The following is a 23,448-nucleotide window of genomic DNA, read 5'->3' on the forward strand; positions in this document are numbered from 1 at the left end:
AAATTATTATCGTTTCACTAAATAAGACCCTTATCCCTTAGCTGGATTTGTGTAGAGCCCTTTGAAGCTGCACTGAAACTGCAGTTTGGACCTTTAACCTGTTGATCCCCATATATGGAGAAAAATTCTGGAATGTTTTCCTCAAAAAACGTAATTTCTTTTCGACTGAAGAAAGTAAGACATGACCATCTTGGATAACATGGGGGTAAGTAAATTATCAATTTTTTTTTTCTGAAATTGAATTAATCCTTTCAAATATAACTTTTTGAAGGTAAAGCAGCAGAAAGTGTAACATTTAAGGATCCGAGTAGGTGAAAATGGTCATTTAAAAACCAATTATGATTAACCTTATACAAGCGGACCAAAAGATAAATAATTTCGAACATGAGTTTGATAGCTATTTTCTTTGTGTTTGTCCTGATTCGCTGCTGCTGCTGTATTGCATTACATGAGTTTTACTGGAAACTGAGACAAATCTCACATGTTTATCCTGCTATTGTGCTCTATAGAAAGTTCTGTTTGAATTGGAACATTCCCATTGTCCTCTTTAAGAACCTTCTCCAGTTCAATTGTTCATGAGCTCTTTAGTCTCAATGCCTAAGTTAGTCCTTAAGGTATGAGGCCACTGCAAAAACACAAAGGCTTCTGTAAACCCTCATTGTGACTTTTTGTTTGCGTGTTGACGCTAGTAAAGCTCAGACGGTGTAGACAAAGGGTTGGGTACATTACACAGCAAATTGCTTTCCTAATATCAGTGGATGGGAAATATCCATTCTATTCACAACAAAGATAACCTGTTTGATTCTGTCAAGCGTGTGTTTACCTATCACTTTAAGTACGGTGCTTCATTACCGTTAACACACATTATTACACATCGCCTCCATCTTACATCTAGCGCACATCCTTTTAAACGAACACACATAAGTTATTCAATTTGCTCTCTTAATTTCCCCCCCTTTTTCTTTCTCTAACACTCACTCACTGTGTAAACACACATCCTCCACCCATTACCCATGTCTATGATTCTGCTACCTGCTCATTGCACTGCCCCAGGGGCCTGCTCGGCCTGACCGCTCCCTTAAACAAATTGTTGGCAGTTCACAGGCTTTTAAATGCCACACTGTTTTAATTACACTATTTACTTAATAGGCTGCAAAAACGCTATTCACACAGCAGGAGGAGCAGGTGATTCAAACACCTAGTGGATGTTCTCTTTAATTTGTTCTTTTGATTTTTTAGTTTCAGTCTAATTACATGTAGATCATTCACTGCATGCATGCTGCTCATATTTGACTGAATTCCTTTTCTATGATCTGTCACTTTGTAACTTTGTTAGCTTCGCACCCAGTACTCTTAAATTACTCTAGCAGGTAGTTTGTCCTATTTCACACGTACTTATTAGCTGAGAACATGACAGTTAGCACCTGCGGCTCTGTCAGTGCAACTATTTCTTAGTAATTGAGACCAACCTGTCCTGTCCTCTGAGTTTACGGAAGCGAAATATTAGTGGTACGTGTCCAGGATATGTTGGCAAACAGCGGCATGTGTGTTAGAACATGACTGTGTTTGTTCCTAATGAGATGACATGAATTCATTCATGCTGTTTGAATAGACTAATGATACAGGGCTAGTGTCACCACCCAAAATTAGTCTTTTTTTTCCACTTCTGCCTCCACTGTAATCATCTAATCACCATCACGTCATCTGTTGTTATTGTATTTGCCCGTTTGATTTGGTGTTTTTTGTGTGTGTGTGTGTGTGTGTGTGTGTGTGTGTGTGTGTGTGTGTGTGTGTGTGTGTGTGTGTGTGTGTGTGTGTGTGTGTTTGTGTATGCATGAGCCTATGTTATTCAAACTCATTATGAGAATGCTTTTCACCATTGTTCTTCTGTTTAGTTATTTTGTGTGCTCTCATTTCAGTACAAGGTTTTCTAATGCATTGGGTATCATGAACTAACAATAAGCACTTTTTACACAGCATTTATTCATTTCAATTAATGTTAATTCATAATTATGCTATTGTTCAAAGTTAATTCATTTTCATTCATAATACATTGCCTTTCAGAAGTTTAGGGTTGGTAAGATTTTTTTTAGGTCTCTCAGGCTTACCAAGGCTGCATATATTTAATCAGAAATTCAAAAGTACCATTACAAATTAAAGTAACAATAATGTTTAAATAAAATAAAATGTTTTAATATCGTAATCTTAAAATTAATTTATTCTTGTAATAGAAGTGTCATATGATCCTTCAGAAATCATTCTAATATGTACAGTCGTGGCCAAAAGTTTTGAGAATTACATAAATATTGGAAATTGGAAAAGTTGCTGCTTAAGTTTTTATAATAGCAGTTTGCATATACTAAGATTGCACCTAAATCAACAATTTATAAGATCATCAAGAACTTCAAGGAAAGAGGTTCAATTCTTGTTAAGAAGGCTTCAGGGTGTCCAAGAAAGTCCAACAAGTGCCAGGATCGTCTCCTAAAGAGGATTCAGCTGCGGGATCGGAGAGCCACCAGTGCAGAGCTTGCTCAGGAATGGCAGCAGGCAGGTGTGAGCGCATCTGCACGCACAGTGAGGCCAAGACTTTTGGAAGATGGCCTGGTGTCAAGAAGGGCAGCAAAGAAGCCACTTCTCTCCAAAAAAAAAACATCAGGGACAAATTGATCATCTGCAAAAAGTATGGCGAATGGACTGCTGAGGACTGGGGCAAAGTCATATTCTCAGATGAAGCCTCTTTCCGATTGTTTGGGCCATCTGGAAAAAGGCTTGTCCGGAGAAGAAAAGGTGAGCGCTACCATCAGTCCTGTGTCATGCCAACAGTAAAGCATCCTGAGACCATTCATGTGTGGGGTTGGTTCTCATCCAAGGGAGTGGGCTCACTCACAATTTTGCCCAAAAACACATCCATGAATAAAGAATGGTACCAAAACACTTTCCAACAGCAACTTCTTCCAACAATCCAACAACAGTTTGGTGAAGAACAATGCATTTTCCAGCACGATGAAGCACCGTGCCATAAGGCAAAAGTGATAACTAAGTGGCTTGGGGACCAAAACGTTGAAATGTTGGGTCCATGGCCTGGAAACTCCCCAGATCTTAATCCCATTGAGAACTTGTGGTCAATCCTCAAGAGGCGGGTGGACAAACAAAAACCAACTAATTCTGACAAACCCCAAGAAGTGATTATGAAAGAATGGGTTGCTATCAGTCAGGATTTGGCCCAGAAGTTGATTGAGAGCATGCCCAGTCGAATTGCAGAGGTCCTGAAAAAGAAGGGCCAACACTGCAAATACTGACTCTTTGCATAAATGTCATGTAATTGTCGATAAAAGCCTTTGAAACGTATGAAGTGCTTGTAATTATATTTCAGTACATCACAGAAACAACTGAAACAAAGATCTAAAAGCAGTTTAGCAGCAAACTTTGTGAAAACTAATATTTGTGTCATTCTCAAAACTTTTGGCCACGACTGTAGATTTGGTGCTCAAGAAACATATATCAACGTTGAAAACAGATTTTGACACTTTTTAAAGCAGGGGTCTTTAAACTAAATCAGCTCGAGGTCCAGTAATGAACCCTGCTCACCAGCCGAGGTCCGGACAATTATATATAAAAAACTATTTATGTTTTTTGCGAGACCTGAGTTTCTGCAATGTATTTTAGCTTAAATTCTAGACATTTAAATACCTTTTTAAAGACCTGAACAAAAAATAAATAAATAAATAAATAATTAAAATGAATGTAAAAAGCATGATTTACAATTCAGATGCGGATTTCACAAAACAAAAAAGATTTCTTAAATTATAAACTTAACATTCCAGCCTTCAAGAGTCAAAAGTATCAATTCGTATATTATTTTAACCAATTATTGTAAATCAAGTATTATATTAATTAACATATACATATTTTACTGCCTTAATTGTTTAAATTTGTATAACACATGATCTTGTCGATCCATCAGTTCACATTTACAACTCTACGTGTTTGCTGCCTAAAACTAGGACTGATTTTCACATTGGTCTTTTTGATAACAGAAGATTGATACGAGCTGATTAAAAATGTCAGATCATTCTCTTCCAGCAGGAGGCGCTGTCAGAATGGTACACAAAGCAGCGCTGCAGCTGACTTTGAAATGTGCAGCGCTCATATTTATTCAATGGATAGCCTTATAAAGTTTCATCGCAATTCTTGCCTTTTAGTCCCCACATTTAAGACAACCTGAAATCATAATTAAGACTTTCTTAACCCCTAATAATACTGCAGTCATCAATGAAAATTAATTATTTTAAACACAGACTTTCAAAAACAACCCTTAGCCTACACAAAATACAATCTTTTTATTTTTTCCCCACTGTGTTCAGTGCACAAGAGAAATATTAGGGAAGTAAATTAATATCAGCATATTGAGTATATTCATCTATCATTGTCTCTGAGAGAATGTGCACGTCAGATACTGAAAGCGCTGTTTTTACTTTCACTTTAACATATTGCGCAGTTGAATAACAGTGAAAGCTACATCTGTCTGTACGCAATGCGCCAATCTCTGCTCTCATGACTGCACGGAAGATTGCACCCAAATGCTGACCCTGGTGTGCCTGATATAAATTTATTTATTAGAAATTAGCGTTTGGCTTTTTTTTTTTTTATTTAAATATGTCAAAAGCTTTCACGGTCCGCCAGTTGACGACCCCGGTTTTAAAGGATTCTTTGATGAATTTTTGATATAATTTTGTTTAAAATAGAAATCTTTCGTAACATTATAAATGTCTTTTCTGTCACTTTTGATAAAAAAAATACTGAAATCAAAGTTTTGAACAGTGGTGTATTATAAGGTTAATTTATACAGCTTAAAATTGTGAAAATATATTAGTATAATGTTGAAATTATGACTTACTCAATTGAAATTATGACTTTAAGTGTCATAATTATGAGATAAAAAGTCGAAATTATGATTTTAAATGTCGTAATTATGAGATAAAAAGTTGAAATTACAAGATAAAAAGTCAAAATTATGGCTGGCTTAAGTCATAGTTATTAAGACAGTCGATAGCGAGTCAGCAGGTCATAATTTCCACTTTTTATCTCATCATTTCGACTTTATCACGTAATTATGTATGTAAATTTTAGATTTTAGGTAAATTTATACAGCTTAAAATTGTGTCATAGTTATGAGTTTAAAATTTCTAAAAAAAATAAAATTGATAGCGAGTCAGCACGTCATACTTTTCAACTTTAAGTCATAATTTGGATTTTTATATAATTTTTATCTCATCATTTCGACTTTATCATGTAATTATGTATGTAAATTTTAGATTTTTAAAGTTATAATTTTGACTTTTTATCTCATAATTTAAATTTAAGAAGTCAGAATTTGTACTTTTTAAATCTTAATTTCGACTTTTTATTTCATAATTATGACTTAAGTATCTCAATTTCAGACTTTTAAAGTAATAATTTTGACTTTTTATCTCATAATTTCAGACATTCAAAGTCATAATTTCGACTTTTTAAGTCATAATTTCAACTTTATAAGTCATAATGTTGACTATCTCATAATTTAGAGTTTTTAAGTCGTAAATTAGACTTTTTATCTCATAATTTCGACTTGCCATATCTCGTCATTTCGACTTTTATCTCATAATTATGACTTAAGTATGTCAATTTCAGACTTTTAAAGTCATAATTTTTACTTTTTATCTCATAATTTCAGACTTTTAGTCATAATTTCGACCTTTTAAGTCATAATTTCGACTTTTTAAGTCATACATTTGACTTTTTATCATAATTTCGACTTAAGTCACAATTACAAGATGAAAGTAGGAATTACGAGATATTATGACTTAAAGGGATAGTTCACCCAAAAATGAAAATTTGATGTTTATCTGCTTACCCCCAAGGCATCCAAGATGTTGGTGACTTTGTTTCCTCAGAAAAACACAAACAAAGATTTTTAACGAAAACCGGTGCAGTCTGCCAGCCTTATCATGGACGTCGATGGGCACCAAACCTTTAAAAGTAAACAAAAACATGCACAGACAAATCCAAATTACACCCTGCGGCTCGTGATGATACATTGATGTCTTAAGACACGAAACGATCGTTTTTTGCGAGAAACTGAACAGTATTTATATCATTTTTTTACCTTTGATACACAGCCAGGTCCATCTGTCATGAGCACGAGTTTGGCATCAGTCACGTCAACAAAGTCACCTACATCTTGGATGCCCTGGGGGTAAACAGATTAACATCAAATTTTCATTTTTGGGTGAACTATCCCTTTAAGTATGTCAATTTCAGACTTTTAAAGTCAATTTTGGATTTTTATTTCATAATTATGACTTTTAAATTCCTAATTTTGACTTTTTATCTCATAATTATGACTTAAGTCATAATTTCAGACTTTAAAAGTCATGATTTTGACTTTTTAAGTCGTAATTTCGACTTTATAAGCCATAATGTTGACTTTATCTCATAATTTCAACTTTAAATCTTAAATTTCACTTTTTATCTCGTAATTTCGACTTGTCATAATATCTCGTAATTTCTACTTTAATCTTGTAATTATGACTTAAGTATGTCAATTTCATACTTTTAAAGTCATATTTTTTGCTTTTTATCTCATAATTATGACTAAAGTCATAATTTCAGACTTTTAAAGTTATAATTTTGACTTTTTATCTCATAATTTTGACTAAGTCAGAATTGTGGCTTTTTATCTCGTAATTACGACTTTTAAATATAATTATGACTTTTCAATTCATAATTTAGATTTTATTTATCTCGTAATTATGACAAGTATGTCATAATTTCGACTTAAAGCATGATTTTTTTTTCTTATGCGGCAGAAATGGGCTTCCATAAATATTACCTTAAGATCAATTAGTACTGAGAAGGAATAGTTTTGATTTTGTACGTATTTTGTATATTGATGTATTTAACGATTTAAATGCTATGCTTTCTCTTTCTTTCTCTGACTTATCTATAATTAGCAGACTATTTTGATCATGTGGGCTTTATAGATGTCCAGTGGAGGCAGGTCATGTGACTGCACCGAATTTGCAGTATATCTGTCACAACAGGCCTTTTTGTCTCATTTCTTTCCACTCTGTGATGCCCACAGGGCTTGTGTATGTCACGTTGAGCACACAGGACACGTACTGTACGCATACAGGTGTATGCTCTTTTATGTATCCATGAGACTGATCGTTTTACTGGTGCTTTGTCAGTTTTCATGTGGCAGACATTTAACATGTTAAACGCAGTGTTAGTGTTCCCAACCTCGCTGTTATCCACTTCCTGATCACTCCGAGATTTATTGGCCCTCAAACACTCCCCTGTGAAAAACTGCAAACATTCAGAACCTCATAACCTCCTCTCCCTCAGGCATTTTCTCTCTCTCTCTCTCTCTCTCTCTCTCTCTCTCTCTCTCTCTCTCTCTCTCTCACACACACACACACACACACACACACATACGCATATATAGCCTTCTCTTTCTCCCACTCGCTCCATATTTCATTCAGACATGTAAATAAACACCATCAGAGTGAAAAAAAACCCTAGTGTCTTTTTAAAACCCACTAATTAGTTTTGGCCCAGAATATCAGAGTGTTGTATGTGGCAGGCTGTCACCTCAGTAGGTGACAAAATGGAGTGGTTGAACATGTCAGGGCACATGTTACTGCAACGCTATTTGTTTTTACCTTGATGACACCCAGAGGGACTAGAGTCCAGGTGGGACAGCATCCAAAAGGACACTGAGACCCATGCAGCTTCATTCAAGTGTCATTTAACAGAGTTGACTGACAGACAAACGACTTCAGGCTTGACTGTTGCCCTCTTCACACACTTCTTCTTATTACAACCTGTCTCCGTGTGTACCGGCGTGTCATGTGTGCTGTAAACCGGTGCTGGTGTTGACATCTGGCTGTGTTCTTTCATGAGGCCTGAGGGGGGCGATCGGAGGGGCGTGTGGGATAATTTGTTACGGTGTTAACAGGCTAATAGACGTCCACCTGGTTTTGAGAGTTCAGAGACAGCAGTGGCCTCCTCTGCAATCAGCTTAAGACTTCAGCCCCTTTTTTATTACCCCAATTATGAGAACCGTTTAGAGGCAACCGCTGTGTGTGTGTGTTTTTCATGTCATCTGGTTGGGTTAGGACCCAGACACCCACTCTCACCACATCAAACGAGGCCGTCTGAGTAAAGGTGTGCTGGCGGGGTCTGTCCCCGTTTTCTTTTGCGGTGTCTGTGTGTCCTGTAGCAGAGCTTGGGAGAGCTTGTTTCATGTGGTCTGCTCTGAACTGTTAGCGTGCAGATGCTAAAGACCTCCTGCTTCTGGTGGACTCGTTGCCACCCAAATATAGCAATGCTCATTGTCTCCTAACCCACTTACACACGTGGCAAAAGAAAGAAAAAGAGGGGAACTACTTTGGTCTGTTTTTTACAGCCATTAATTAGGGGAAATGGTAGATCAAATGCTAGTTTTATTAGCCTGGGGTTTTTAAAAGAATCACACACCACTTATTCACCCACATACTTACCCACCCGCATACACACTTACACACGTTTACTAATATTTTAAATGTATTTTTCCAGAGTTATATAATTTTGAAATTATATACAGTTAAAAAAAAGTCTTATGCTCAAAAAAAGTAATATTATGAAATATTATTGCAATTCAAAATATACTTTAAAATATAATTTATTTCTAAGGCAAAGCTGAATTTTCATCAGCCATTACTCCAGTCTTCAGTGTCACATGATCCTTCAGAAATCATTCTAATGTACTGATTTATTACTTTTATTATGAATGATGGAAACAGTTGTGCTGCCTAATATTTTTTTGGGACCTGTGATACTTTTTTCAGGATCCTTTGAATCAAAAAAAGAGCAACATTTGTTTATTTAAAAAAAAAAAAAACTTTTCTAACAATTTAAGTCTTTACTATAACTTTTATTAATAAAAATAATAAAAGTATTATTTTCTTTCAAAGAGAGAAAAAAAATAATAATTTACTGACCCTCAACTTTGAACGTGTTAATTGTTACAAAAGTTTTCTGTTTTAAATAAATGCTGTTCTTTTTAACATTATATTTATCAAAGAATCCTGAAAAAGTATCACAGGTATAAAAAAATAAATAAATAAAAATTAAGCAGCACAACTGTTTCCAACATTGATAATAAATCAGCATATTGGAATAATTTCTGAAGGATCATGTCACACTAAATACTGGAGTAATGATGCTGAAAATTCAGTTTTTCATCACAGGAACAAATTGTATTTTAAAGTATATTAAAATAGAAAACCACTATTTTAAATTGCATTAACATTTCACAATATTACAGTTTTTTCTGTATTTTTAATCAAGTAATGTAGCCTTTATGAGCAGAAAAAAACATTTAAAAAGCAGTAAAAATCTTTTGAGCGGCAGTGTATGTGACCCAGGACCACAAAAACAGTCATAAGTGTCTTTTTTTTTTTTTATCTGAAAGCTGAATATTTTGATTGGTTTGTTAGGAGAGGACAATATTTGGCTGAAATAAAATTATTTAAAAATCCGGAATCTGAGGGTGCAAAAAAAAAAAAAAATCAAAATATTGAGAAAATTGCCTAATCGCTAAATGAATTTCCTAGCAATGCATACTACTAATCAAAAAATAAGTTTTCATATATATGGTAGGAAATTTACAAAGCATCTTCATGGAACATGATCTTTACCTAATATCCTAATGATTTTTGGCATAAAAGAAAAATCCATACATTGTATTTTTGGCTATTGCTACAAATATACCCGTGCTACTTAAGACTGGTTTTGTGCTCCAGGGTTAATTTTATTTTATTTTATTTGTTTTGTTTTGTTTGGTTTGGTTTGGTTTGGTTTGGTTTGGTTTGGTTTGGTTTGGTTTTGTTTTGTTTTGTTTTGTTTTGTTTTGTTTTGTTTTGTTTTGTTTTGTTTTGTTTTGTTTTGTTTTGTTTTGATGAAACTGAATTGTTATTGTTCCTAAAACTTAACTTAGGTGCTCACTACCCAGTTTGAACTTTACCTGTTTGTTTTACTTCATCTCAAACAAAAACAACAGAAAACAAGTTTTATAACCAGGCAAACCCTTTTTGTAGTTTTAAATGAGACTGAAGAATCTGTTGAAGATGTTATCAGTGTGCTTGTTCGTACTTTTATATTGGAGATGTGATTGCTTGCATGGGCCTTAGAGCCAAATTATGATTTATGATTGACTCACTTGTTTTTGCATGACTCGTTTGATGGCATTCTCTGAACAGGGCTGATCACTGCCAAAAATCGTAAAAAGTACACACACACCCTTAACACCTGTGCGCGTGAAATGAAAACGAAAAAAATTCACCCCGTATGAGTAACCCCATCAAATATCTGTGAATTTCACAGCAGGCGTATACCAACCGCAGACTTCGTAGAGACACGCTGTTGTACAAATAGCGCTTATCGCGTGCAGATACAGGAAAGCACACACAGGCTAACATCACCGTAATGTCCTAATCAAACAGGCCCATTTGTAGCTGTATGGTTGTAAATGATCTCCTGGTGGGCTAATGCAATTAGCATTGTCTCCTGTCTGTGTACCCAGCATTTTAGCCCTACATCTATCAGCGTAATGGCGGTGGGCAGAAGCTCTGATGTTGTCTAATAAGGGCATTTTACTCCCTTTAAGAGTGGGGGGCAGGTAATGTACGACCTCGGAGGTGAAGTCCAGCGCTGTGCTATAAACCACAGCAATATGTCAGAGAGAGGGAAAGTCCAACTGAAAAGAGGTTTTAATCATTTCATTTATCAGTTGGTTCTTGCTTTTCACTCCCCCTCTCTTCTAGTTTATCTCAGTCGGAGGAGGATTCAGAGAGCGAGGGAAATCGATGCGGAGAACATTACAGTAAAATGTATTGATCAGACACAGAGAGAGCCTTGCGTGCCGCCCAGAGATGGCCTAGTGATGCAATGCTTAAAGGAATTTATCCACTGCCTCCTGCATTAACCTTTTATTGACTGCTTTGCCTGTCCATAATTAACACTCACTTTAGCTAAAGTGGTTAGTTTCAGCTGGGAGGCCAGGTGTGCGTGTGTGCGTCGCATTGTTCGCGGACCGAGTCGAAGTTCAAGTGCGCCGAATGTGTCGGGTGGGAGTATGTGAGCCGCCCCCCAGAAGAACAGAGGTGATAGATCTCCTTCCCTCCACATTAGCTCGCTATTCCAGCAGGCCTGGCTGTAGGGTTATAGGGTTTCAGAGCAAATTGAAATGAGTGATTGTAACGTCGATCTCTCCTGAGCGCGGGTCAGATGGGAGAGGTAGACTGCATCTCGCAGAGGTTAATCTGTATGGATGGTTGGCATACACTTCCAAATATACTTCCAACAGTCCACACACACTTTGTGTCTTTACTCTTAAGCACTGACTGCGTGTGGAAATGTGATACAGAGTGAAGCGCTGCATGTGTTTAAGTGAATTTCTTGAACCTAAATGATTCAGTAATGCACATTCTTGATTCGGAGGTAATTCGGTGGTATAATGTCAATAATGTTTGAATTTGGGAGATTGTTTAAAGGTATAGTTCACCCAAAAATGAAAATTCTGTCATCATTTACTCACTCTTGTGTTGTTTCAAAGATTTTTGCCCATACTATGGAAGTTAGTGTCTAACATCAGCTGTTTGATAGAATCATCTTTTGTGCTCAACTGAATAACGAAATAACTTAAACAACTTGAGGGTGAGTAAATGATGATAGAATTTCCATCTTGTGCGATTGATCCCTTTGTGACCCTGGACCACAAAACCAGTCTTAAGTAGCAGGGGTATATTTGTAGCATTAGCCAAAAATACATTATATGGGTCAAAATGATTGGCCAAGTAAAGATCATGTTCCATGAAGATATTTTGTAAATTTCCTACTGTAAATATATCAGAATATGCATTGCTAAAAAGAACTTTGGACAACTTTAAAGGCAATTTTCTCAATATTTAGATTTTTTGCACCCTCAGATCTCAGCCAAATGTTGTCCTAGCAAACCATACATAAATGGAAAGCTTATTTATTCAGCTTTTATATAATGTATAAATCTCAATTTCAAAAAAATTACCCTTATGACTGGTTTTGTAGTCCAGGGTCACATTTATGTTAATTCTCACCACAAATAATGCTGTACCATATTAAAAGGAAAATCATGTAGTCAGTGATTCGCCATCTTGTCTTTCCAAACGTCTATGACTTTCTTTATTTTCCATTGAACACAAAACTAAATGTTTTTGAAAGTCCAAGCTGTTGTTTTCCAGTGAATGGTAACCTTGGTTGTCAAGTACGATATTTTGTCATTTTTGTCTCTTCTCAATGCAATACTGTCAAATGACTTTGTAATACTTGTAATATATTGCATAAGATATATGTAGTCATATGAACTACTTTAAGATTAATTTCTGCTGCATTTTTATATAGTAGTGTATATTGAAATGAATTTATAAAACTTGAAATTTTACATTTATATTACTTTTTTTTTGTAAATATTATCGCAAAAGGGACATCGGAGTCTTCATGAAATGTCTGCAGCATACTTTGGTTAAAATGACATAATGGTCAAGTAAAACAACACCCTTTTTACCTGGTCAAAAACAGCTTTGTTCAGCTCTGACCCGTCTCTTTCACTGCAAAAAAATGCTTTTCTTATTTAGATTTTTTGTCTTGTTTCCACCCAAAATATCTAAAAAACCTTAAATCAAGAAGGATTTTCTAGATGAGTAAAAATGATTGTCTAGTTTTCAGAAAAAAATCTAAATTAAGTGCGTTTTTGCTTGAAACAAGCAAAATAATCTGCCAACGGGGTAAGAAAAATAATCTTGTTTTCTGTTTGAAATAAGATTTTTTTGCTTACCCCATTAGCAGATTATTTTGCTTGTTCTAAGCATAAGTCACTTAATTTTGACTTGTTTTTTTCTGAAAACAAATTTTTTTTTACTCGTCTAGAAAATCTTTCTTGATTTAAGATTTTTTTGATATTTTGGCTGGAAACGAGACCAAAAAAAAAGTAAGAAAAGCATTTTTTGCAGCGTTAAACGATAATGAGCACATTTTTTTGTGGATTCAGTGGCGAATTACCATCAAAAATAAAACTAATCCACTGCATCCTCAGTGGCTCTGATGTTGGGAGAAAATAAAGACTCTAATGTTCACTTTTACATTCAGCTACAAAACACCTGTATTGCTTACGAGACATTGTCGCTACAGCTGCTCGAGCGCGGGGAAAATGATGGACACGTACTACTGGCTGAGGGCAGAAATATGCTAATATGGGGCAGTACATCAACGTTCTCAGAAAATCAAAATGGCTTGATAATTGAGACTGTTTAGGTTTTTTGGGGATTCAGAAAAAGGCCTAGTGGGCAGTGTTCGACCTGAGTTCGAATCCCGGTTTGAGGACATTTCCCGATCCCATTCCTGCCTCTCTCTGTCTCTCTCTTCCTGTGTTCCTGTCAACTCTACACCGTCCTATCGTGATACTCCATGTAAAAGTGAAAATGTCTTTCTTCAGTCGTAAAGAAATTTTTTTTGAAGAAAACATTTCAGGATTTCTCTCCATATAATGGACTTCTATGGTGCCCCCGAGTTTGAACTTCCAAAATGCAGTTTAAATGCAGCTTCAAAGGGCTGTAAATGATCCCAGCCGAGGAAGAAGGGTCTTATCTAGCGAAACGATCGGTTATTTCCAAAATACATTTACAATTTATGTACTTTTTAATCTCTACACAGAGTACACACAGAGCTAGACCAAGACGAGCATTTGAGGTTAAAACGTATATAAATTGTAATTTGTTTTAGAAAATAACCGATCGTTTTGCTAAGACCATTCTTTCCTCGGCTGTGATCGTTTAGAGCCCTTTGAAGCTGCATTTTGGAAGTAGCATTATAGAAGTCCATTATATGGAGAGAAATCCTGAAATATTTTCCTCAAAAAACATAATTTCCTTACGACTGAAGAAAGAAAGACAAGGGGGTTGAGTACATTATCTGTAAATTTTTGTTCTGATAGTAGTTACTCCTTTAAGGTCAATTGATGCTGTAAAAATATTGTTCATTGTTAGTAAACAGCTTGGACATTCTGCTAAATATTTCTGTTTGAGTTCCACCTGTCGTTCACAGGTTTGGAGCAACATAAGAGTGTATACATGATGCCAAAAGTTCACTTTTATGCAAACCATCCCTCCAAGTGTGTATGTTTATGTGGATCTTTATGGCTGGCATTCATTCATGTGCTTGCGGTCTCTTTCACCACAGTCTATTTACTTCAGTTCCCTCTTCTCTGTCTCTTCCAATAATCCAGTAAATGATGAGAGAGTTTAAACACACACGCGCGTGCGTATAGAACGAGCTCTCATATTATTTATGAACTGATGTGCTACATTAGGGTACTTAGCGCATGTTAACGGATGTTATTGTCAAGCCCTGATGCAGTATGAGGATGATATATTGAAGCGCTATATGCTAATTCCACCCTCTGCGTGTAATGCAGCCTCTCATGTGGCCGGCACAGTTGGAGAGACAGCACTTAACAGGAGAGCCACTCCACCATTAAGTGGCCCTTACAAAATATATAACCACAAATAGTGTCAGAGAGGGGCTGTCCTCTGACCACTGGACAGCAAAGACTCATCCATAACACTGGCCTCCTGTGGGCACCGCTGCAGTCTTCGTGTGGAGGATGATGAGTATTTACTGTAGGCTAGGATTGCTTTTGTGAGGATAGTGGAAATGTGTCAGCATTTAATGTCCTCTTGCTGAATAAAAGTACTGACTCCAAACTTTTGAATTGTTTACTATCACATTGCTGCAGCTATGTATCCCTATTCATTACCCTGAAATAACCACTGATGATATATAATAAAAATCCCTTTTATTGAGCCAGTGTTATACATATCCTTAGATTTCTCTTCATGTGCAGTTAAAAGTTCATGCTCATCTTTTATAGCATTTTTGATTCATAATGACAGCAAGCTGTGCCTTTGTGCCTCTCTCTCTCTTTCTCTGTCTCTCCTTTTGTCTCTCTCACATACACGCACACAACCAGAGATGCGGTACATTCTCACTAACACACCCTGTTTTGTCATATTTATGAGAAGCTATCTTGTCATATTCTAGTGAAAACCCCTCTGTCTGTGTATTAATTAGCTGACAAAATGAAATGCTGTAACATCAAAGTTACTGTGGAATTAAAGCCACAGGCTTCACCTGCCCAGGTGTAAATGACTGAGATATTAATCAGCACTGGCCAGGTGTGTTGACAAGGTGATTTACACTGCTTAAACTTTCTGGATTGCAGAAGTGCATTCCCGAGGCTTCGTTCAAAAGAAGAGCAAGGGGATGATGCCATACCACACACACACACTTGAACACACACGCTAACAAAAGACACGCAGTCCTTCGTTTCTTTATAAAAGTGTCATTAGGGCAGGTTATTGTGTGTCGTAAAGAAATCAGGAAATGAGTGTGTGGACTGCCTCTAGACAAACACACACTTCTTTGTGTGTTTAGGGTGGAATGAACTATTCACACACTCCTTGGAAAGCACATGGAGTAACCTGGGGGTGTTTTCGCATCAGTTTTACAATGAAAAGAAATGTTACGTGTAAATACACTACTGTTCAAAAGTTTTAGTAGGTATTGGTAGTCAGTATTTTTTAACTGTTTTCTATTGTATGGTTCAAAAATTGTTCTAATATGCTGATTTGCTGCTCAATAAACATTTCTTATTATCAGTGTTGCATACTATTTTTCTGCTTAATGTTTTTGTGAGAACCGTGATGCATTTATTAAAGTTAAAAGAGCAGGATTTATTTGAGTCTTATTTTTGTAACATTCATTTGTCTTAACTTGTCTTTGCTGAATACGCATTCATTTCTTATAAAGAAAAATACTCTTACTGACCCTAACTTTTGTATGATAGCCTGAAAATAGTATAAGCAATTATTTATTCGTTCACTCATTCATTCATTTACAATCTTTATATGTGACCCTGGAGCACAAAACCAGTCATAAGTAGCAGGGTATATTTGTAATCATTAGGATATTGAGTAAAGATCCTGTTTCATGAAGATATTTTGTAAATTTCCTACTGTAAATATATCAAAACTTAATTTTTGATTAGTAATATGCATTAGTAAGAACTTCACTTGGACAACTATAAAGGCTATTTTCTCAATATTTTTATTTTTCTCAATAATTTTTTTTGCACCCTCAAATTCCAGATTTTCAAATAGTATTTTGGCCAAATAAAGTCCTAGCCTAACATACATCAATGGAAAGCTTATTTATTCAGCTTTCAGTTTATGTATAAATCTCAAATTCAAAAATTGACCATTATAACTGGTTTTGTGGTCCAGGGTCACATATTGTGTCTGTCGGATTTAAACTTTGTGCAGTTATAAAGTTGCTGTTTCCTTTTCTGTCCCAATAGATGCCAGTCAAGCCTGGCACAGACCTTGCCCCCTGAGGAAGCGCCTGTCGACCGACCCTTTTGGAGTAATGAAGATCCTGACATGCCCCTCCCCTTTGACATCTCCGAAATCATCAACCGTGTTGAGTCGCTTCTCTGGAGGTGAACTACAGTTACTGTGTTTTTATGAATGTCCTATGATAGGGATTAATATTAAATTTATTGAAAGTGGCCTTAAAGGGCTATTTCCCCAAAAATGAAAATTCTGTCATTAATTACTCACTCTCATGTCGTTTCAAACCCATAAGACCTTCGTTCATCTTCGGAACACAAATTAAGATGTTTTTGATGAAGTTTTAGAGCTTTTTGACCGTGCATAGACAGCAATGCAACTGAAATGTTCAAGGCCCAGAAAGGTCGTAAGAACACTATTAAAATAGTCCATGTGACATCAGTAGTTCAACCTAAATATTATGAAGCCACGAGAATACTTTTTGTGCACAAAGAAAACCAAAATAACTCTTACTTGTCAGTCTTTAGTGCATGTTCACGTGAGTACCATGGCATATGCGTCAGTGTTCATTTCAATAACTAATAATTTTTGTCATAATATTTGCTAACAAATGGAATTCACTGATTGAAATGAGACAATAACAAACTAAAACTCATTGTGGATGATAAAAGCTATGACGAAAATCTGACATTTTCATCAATTAATAAAAAGAGATTAAATAGGAAGACGATTAAGGAAGAGATTCATTCAGAAGAATCTGCTGCATGTTTAGGAGGTTAGATGTGTACATATGAACTGTTTCATAGCCTATTGAACTATCTGGCAGGACATAAGCTAACATACACTTGCTGCAAGTCTCATAAAACATTCATAAATGTCAGTATCTGGGAGTAAGAGAAGAGCAGACATAAGGACAAATTTGACGACGCAAAAGAGAACTCAATTTGGTCTGGTTTTCTGAGCATACACACAAAAAGTGTGTCTCACATAGTACTCTTTCGTGTCGCATGAACAGAGAAATAGACAAAATGATGTTGAATTGTCCGTTTTGTCGAAGATTCATGTAAACGTAGGCTATTGCGTCTTAAGTGAACGTAAACAGTACAGAAAATATTGGAAGTGTGTCAGTATATTGCTTCCGTGCATTCGGTTTTAAAGGGACAGCAGCCTAATTTAGTTGCTGTTGTCTGAGCCAGCGGTGTTAATCAAGCAACAAAAGAAAGACAGAAAATCACTGCTCTTGACTGAATCACTTTAGTAGTCCTAATAAAGATTAATCCAAATTTATTTAATGAAATAAATATGTCTGCTTGAAAGAATGAAGAATGTGGTAAACAAGTTGTTATAAAGAATGCATAATTAGTCTAAACAATTGGTATTTCATTGAAAAGAAGTTTTATTTAATTTTAATATAAAGGCATGTTGTGTGTCACCGCAGGTAAATTGGTGTCTTTTCTAAAATCTAACCTATATAATGAGTTTCAGAGAAATGCTTAATAAATGTATTACACTGTAAATAAACCCATTAGATTTTAGCTGACTAAATTTACTGTAGACTTAGTTGACTAAAATCTTTTGATATTTAGTCGACTAAACCTAGACTAAAACTTAAGCAATTCAAATGACTAAAATATGACTAAAACTAATAGCATTTTAGTCAAAAGGCTATGACTAAAACTAAATCAAAATTTGCTTGCAAACTAGTTTCGTTGCTGTCTGTGCAGGGTCAGAAAGCTCTCGAATTTCATCAAAATTATCTTAATTTGTTTTCCAAAGATAAACAAAGCACTTAAAGGTTTGGAACGACATGAGAGTAAGTAATTCATGACAGAATTTTCATTTTTGGGTGAACTATGCCTTTAAGGAATGTTAAGCCATACATGCTCAAAATGTGACCTAATTCTGTTGTTTTCTTTCTTCCTAGGATGTAAGGTGTTAGTACAGGAAGAAGATTAAATGGAGATAAAGAATGTTATGAGGTGGATGTTGAGAGATAGAGGCTGGGATGGAGATCACAGGTGACAAAAAACAATACAACACACACCTGTTCAGTTTCTCCTTTCTGACCCACCTTTGCCTGAAGACCAACATTCACCGTCACACACACCACATTGAGATCCACTCGGATGAATGGACGGATATAAGGATGGATACAGGGAGACATCTGGACGGGACATTTTATTTCCTATTTCCATCAGTATCGTTTACTATCACTTTAACAGAGTCCGTAGTGTTACAATGACCATGCATAGACACATATCAGTAGTAGCATATGATACCTATCCATATATATACGCGCATATATATATCCATAAATGTATGTATGTTTTAGTTCAGTTCTCCATATATCCTCTGCAGCGCTTTTTTTTTTGGACAGGCATTATATAGATGTATACAGTATACACAGTTCACTTCTTCTCTGTGTGTGTGTGTGTGTGTGTGTGTGTGTGTGTGTCTGCGTGCCATCTTTTAAGGGGGAAAGTCAGTAAAAATAAAATATGACATTGTGGGGGTGTATGACATCATTAACGGGTGTCATATGCGTGCCGTTGCCTTTCACCTGGCGTATTGTCTAGGGACTTAGTGTGTTTGAATTCGCCCTAAGTGTGTTTGAAAGTGTGTGTGCCTGTCTGACTGTTTGTAGGGAGAAGGTAAGGTAAAAGTTCTTAGACTGACTTTGTGGACGATGTATGTCTATATAGGTGCATGTATGTACGAGGCACATGTGTACGTAATCTTTTAGACGGTTTTATTTCTGTGTGACTGAATATGAATGTGTGTGCGTATGTGTACATAAGATGTTTCTTTCCCAAGCCGAGTAGTGTCGATAGGCAGCTCTTCCTGAGCTCTCCATGAGAACTTACACCCCTTGCGTCGCATAATTTCCGCAGCTCATTGGCTCCTAACCTTTCAATAACGCCTGCCTATGTCTGAAATGCTGCCAGTTTCGGGAGGAATGCACTCGGAACATCTTTAAACGATTGAAGGATAAAGAAAAGCACTCTGATGTCCTCTAAACGAATGAAGGATGAAAGAAAAAGGGAAGACTGTTGAAGTCCAGCAGCTTTCTTTTTATTTTTAAGTTTTTCATCAGTGTTAATGTAGAAGATCCATATTATAGTATTCGATGAAGATGCTTAAATGTGTTTTATACTTTTGAAGTTTTAGAGTTGTCATTGGTTGCCAAATATTGTGTTCTTGCTGAGTAAATGCTGTGAGGTTGGTATATAAATATAATTATATATAATCTTTCTTTCATTGTGTTTTTTTTTCCTTCTCTGTTTTCTTTCTCCGGAGTGCCACAAGCCCCACTGCTTTTCTGAAAGCGTTGTGTGTGCAAAGCACTAGTTATGATAGAAATAAAATACAATGCTGGTTTATCAATCAGTACATGGGTATTCATTATTTTTTTTTTTTTTTTTTTTTTTTTTTGTATGAAATGATTTCTATAAATGGGTTAAGGTTTATACAATTTGTCATTTAAAGTTATTAGAGAATTATTAATACATTATATAATGCTATAATTATAATTATATAATCATCTAATTGTGCATTCAGGTAGTTATAAATGTTCTAAGTACTATTAATGTTATTTTATCAGTATGAAAATCTAAGTATCTTATAAGCATTATATAATTTATTAATGACTAATTGAATTAATATGGAATAATAGAGGTGTTACCTGTTGATGTTATATACAGTTGAGGTCAAAACTTTTCATACACCCTGCAGAATCTCCAAAATGTTAATTATTTTACCAAAATAAGAGGGATCATACAAAGCACATGTTATTTTTTTCAATACTGACCTGAATAAGATATTTCACATAAAAGATGTTTTCATATAGTCCACAAAAAAAAAATAGTAGTTGAATTTATAAAAATGACCCCATTTCTGAACAGTTCTTTTTTTTTTTTACATTTTTGTGTATTTAAACCCTTTCCAACAATGACTGTATGATTTTGAGATCCATTTTCTCACACTGAGGACAACTGAGAGACTCAAATGCAACTATTACAGAAGGTTCAAATGCTCACTGATGCTTCAGAAGGAAAAACAATGCATTAAGAGCCAGGGGTGTAAACTTTTGAACAGAATGAAGATGTGTACCTTTTTCTTTTTTGCCTAAATATCATATACTTCTTTAATTTTCATTTAGTACTGCCCTTTAGAAGCTACAGAAGGTACTTACATGTTTCCCAGAAGACAAAACAAGTTAAATTTACCCTGATCTTCAAATTCCAAAAGTTTTCACCCCCTAGCTCTTAATACATTGTTTCCCCTGAAGCATCAGTGAGTGTTGAACCTTCTGTAATAGTTGCATATGAGTCCCTCAGTGTGAAAATATATTATTTATAAATTCAACTACTATTTTCTCTTGTGGACTATATATAAACGTCTTTTATGTAAAGTATATTATTCAGGTCAGTACTAAATATAAAAAATAACATGCATTTTGTATGATCCCTCTTATTTTGGAATAATAACTAATATATATAAAAGTTTGCATCATTTCCTTTTTTTCACCCAAATTTTTGTTCAATTTTGCATTTTAGATGTAGTTTTAGATTTTTGGACCAAACTTTGTGTTCAATTTATTGTGTGAGAGAGATGCTATCTATTTATCTGCTTTGATCTGAATTGTATTTGTATCAGTCTTTAATATATTTGTTTTCCTCTCAAAGCTATTATAGGGTCAAGACTGATTTAAGCTTTTGTCTCAACTCTATTAAAGTGTGTGTGTGTGTGTGTGTGTGTGTGTGTGTGTGTGTGTGTGTGTGTGTGTTGCCTGTAGGGGTTGGAGGTGTTTCCTCTAGTCTGCAGTGAAGGTGTGATAGATGGCTGAGCCTCAGGTGAGCAGGTGATCGGTGAATGGCCACTCTAAACTTCACTGCAGTCTGTTCTCAGGCATGTGTGCACAGGTATGCATTGTTCTAAAGAAGGGCAAAGGTCATCAGTAGTTTCTATCTCTTACATCACTGTAGGTGAGAGGAAGATGACCAGGTGCATGTGGAATTAAGTACCTGTGTGTGTGTGTGTGTGTGTGTGTGTGTGTGTGTGTGTGTGTGTGTGTGTGTGTGTGTGTGTGTGTGTGTGTGTGTGTGTGTTTCCTACAGACAGGCTGATTATTATATGACTGACAGCTAAGTTAAAGTCGGATCACATCTCAGAGGTGACATTCAAGCAACATACATCATTTGAAGGACAAATGCAATGTTATATAATGTATTCATACCTGTTATGACTAATAATGTGTTATACAATGGTGCGCTGAACAAAAATGTAAAACGTAAACCTGGAAGAGAATTTGCATTTTTTGTGTCATGGGTTCCCTTGGGGGTTTTCCTCCGGGTTTTCAAAAAGCAGTTTCGATTTATGATTCAAATCTGCAGTTTGAAGAGATGATCACAGTTTGTTTTACAACATAAAATACACACAGTCATAGCTCAAATGTAAATTTTTTAGAGCCATTTGCATTGTTTTCATTTAAGTTGCCAAATTAGGACTTTACATTTCAGATTACTGTTGTTGTAACTTTCTCTAAATACTCTGGATGTCTTCTGTGGATAAAAACATAAATGTCTGTCGTTTATTTTCTCTAATGTATAGTTTTATAAGACATGACTTAAGTAGCACATGTCTCATATGAACCACTTTTAAGGTGTTTCTTCTTTCCTTTTTATAGCTTGACAGCTTGTGGTTATTGCATGCTTTCATTGTATAGAAAACAGCAGCAATATTCTTTCACAGATCTCCTGTTGTGTTCAACAGAAGAAAGTCATATAGGTGAGTAAGTGATGGCAGAATTAAAATTTTAAAGTGATCTGTTCCATAGGAGATCACAATTTTGTCTCTGTTCAAAAAAGCACATATCTGATAAGTGCAGACAATATCTGTAATAATATAATATCTGCAAACTTGAAATTGTGTGTGTGTGCATGAGTCCACATCTCGGCACAGACTGAAGAGTGAGTTATTCAGTGAGACAGCGAGTCCCAGGAGCACTGTGTGTATGTGTGTGTGTCCACATGATGAACACATAATGCAGTTCTCCCAGTTAACCAGCAATGAGTGGACCTGTCAAACCCATGAGCCTCATGGTTACTGCCTGATGCTGCCATGACAACACTCTTCAGGGCTGTGTGGGTTAAACGGCCACTCATGCCTGTCATGGCTGCCCAAGCAATGGGGAATAACAGCCCTGTGGCCCCCTGATATTACTACTATAGGAGAAGAACAGAGATTGTGCATTACAGTGATTTCAGCATGGTAAAGTGTGTTGTTAGTGCTTGTATAAAATGGCAGCAGACATGATTAAAGATGCTAATGTTTAACAGATAATCACAAGTATTAATAATAATAATGTCTTGGCAGGTAGGGCACGTCTGGCATTTATATGTACACATGATATATTTAATGAGAAAATTCAAATTGTTTTTAGAGAACGTATGCTACCATTCAAAAGTTTGCATTAAAGTATCTTATTGGTTACCAAGGCAGCTTTTTATTTGATCATTAATACAGTAAAAAGAGTAATAATGTGAAATATTACAACAATTATATTTGAAATGGACTTTTTTCTTCCTCTGATGGCAAAGCTGAATTTTCAGCAGCCATTACTCCAGTCTCCAGCGTCACATGATCCTTCAGAAACCATTTTAATATGCTGATTTGATGCTCATTTATATGGAAGCTAGTTTCTGCCACTGAATAAACAAAAGTAACTGCAACTTTATATCTCTTAATTCTGACTTTTTTCTTTTGTGATTGTGATAATGTAAACTCGCAACTCTGAGAAATAAAATCAGAATTGTGAGACATAAAGCTGCAATTCTGAGAAATATATATATATATTTTATTCAGTGGCAGAAACGGGCTTCCATAAATAGAAATCTCTTGTAATATTATAAATGTCTTCACATGTCACTTCTGATCAATTTAATGTGTCCCTACATTATGTGCCCCTAAAATTATAAATTTATTT

The 23,448-nt window shown here is 35.6% G+C and overlaps 1 protein-coding gene across 1 annotated transcript in view; it reads left to right on the forward strand.

Moving 5' to 3' along the window:
• The window catches only part of fto (FTO alpha-ketoglutarate dependent dioxygenase), a 226,293-nt gene extending 206,461 nt beyond the window's left edge, over nt 1-19,832 (forward strand). The window contains exons 9-10 of the mRNA XM_073836064.1: nt 16,472-16,612; nt 18,388-19,832. Of these exons, the coding sequence (XP_073692165.1) occupies nt 16,472-16,612; nt 18,388-18,394 (148 nt within the window). The 3' untranslated portion in view covers nt 18,395-19,832. The remainder of the gene's footprint in view (nt 1-16,471; nt 16,613-18,387) is intronic.
• The last annotated feature ends 3,616 nt before the right edge of the window (nt 19,833-23,448 follow it).

Source organism: Garra rufa, chromosome 3 (genome assembly GCF_049309525.1).
Source record: "Garra rufa chromosome 3, GarRuf1.0, whole genome shotgun sequence".
In the NCBI taxonomy this organism is placed as follows: domain Eukaryota; kingdom Metazoa; phylum Chordata; class Actinopteri; order Cypriniformes; family Cyprinidae; genus Garra; species Garra rufa.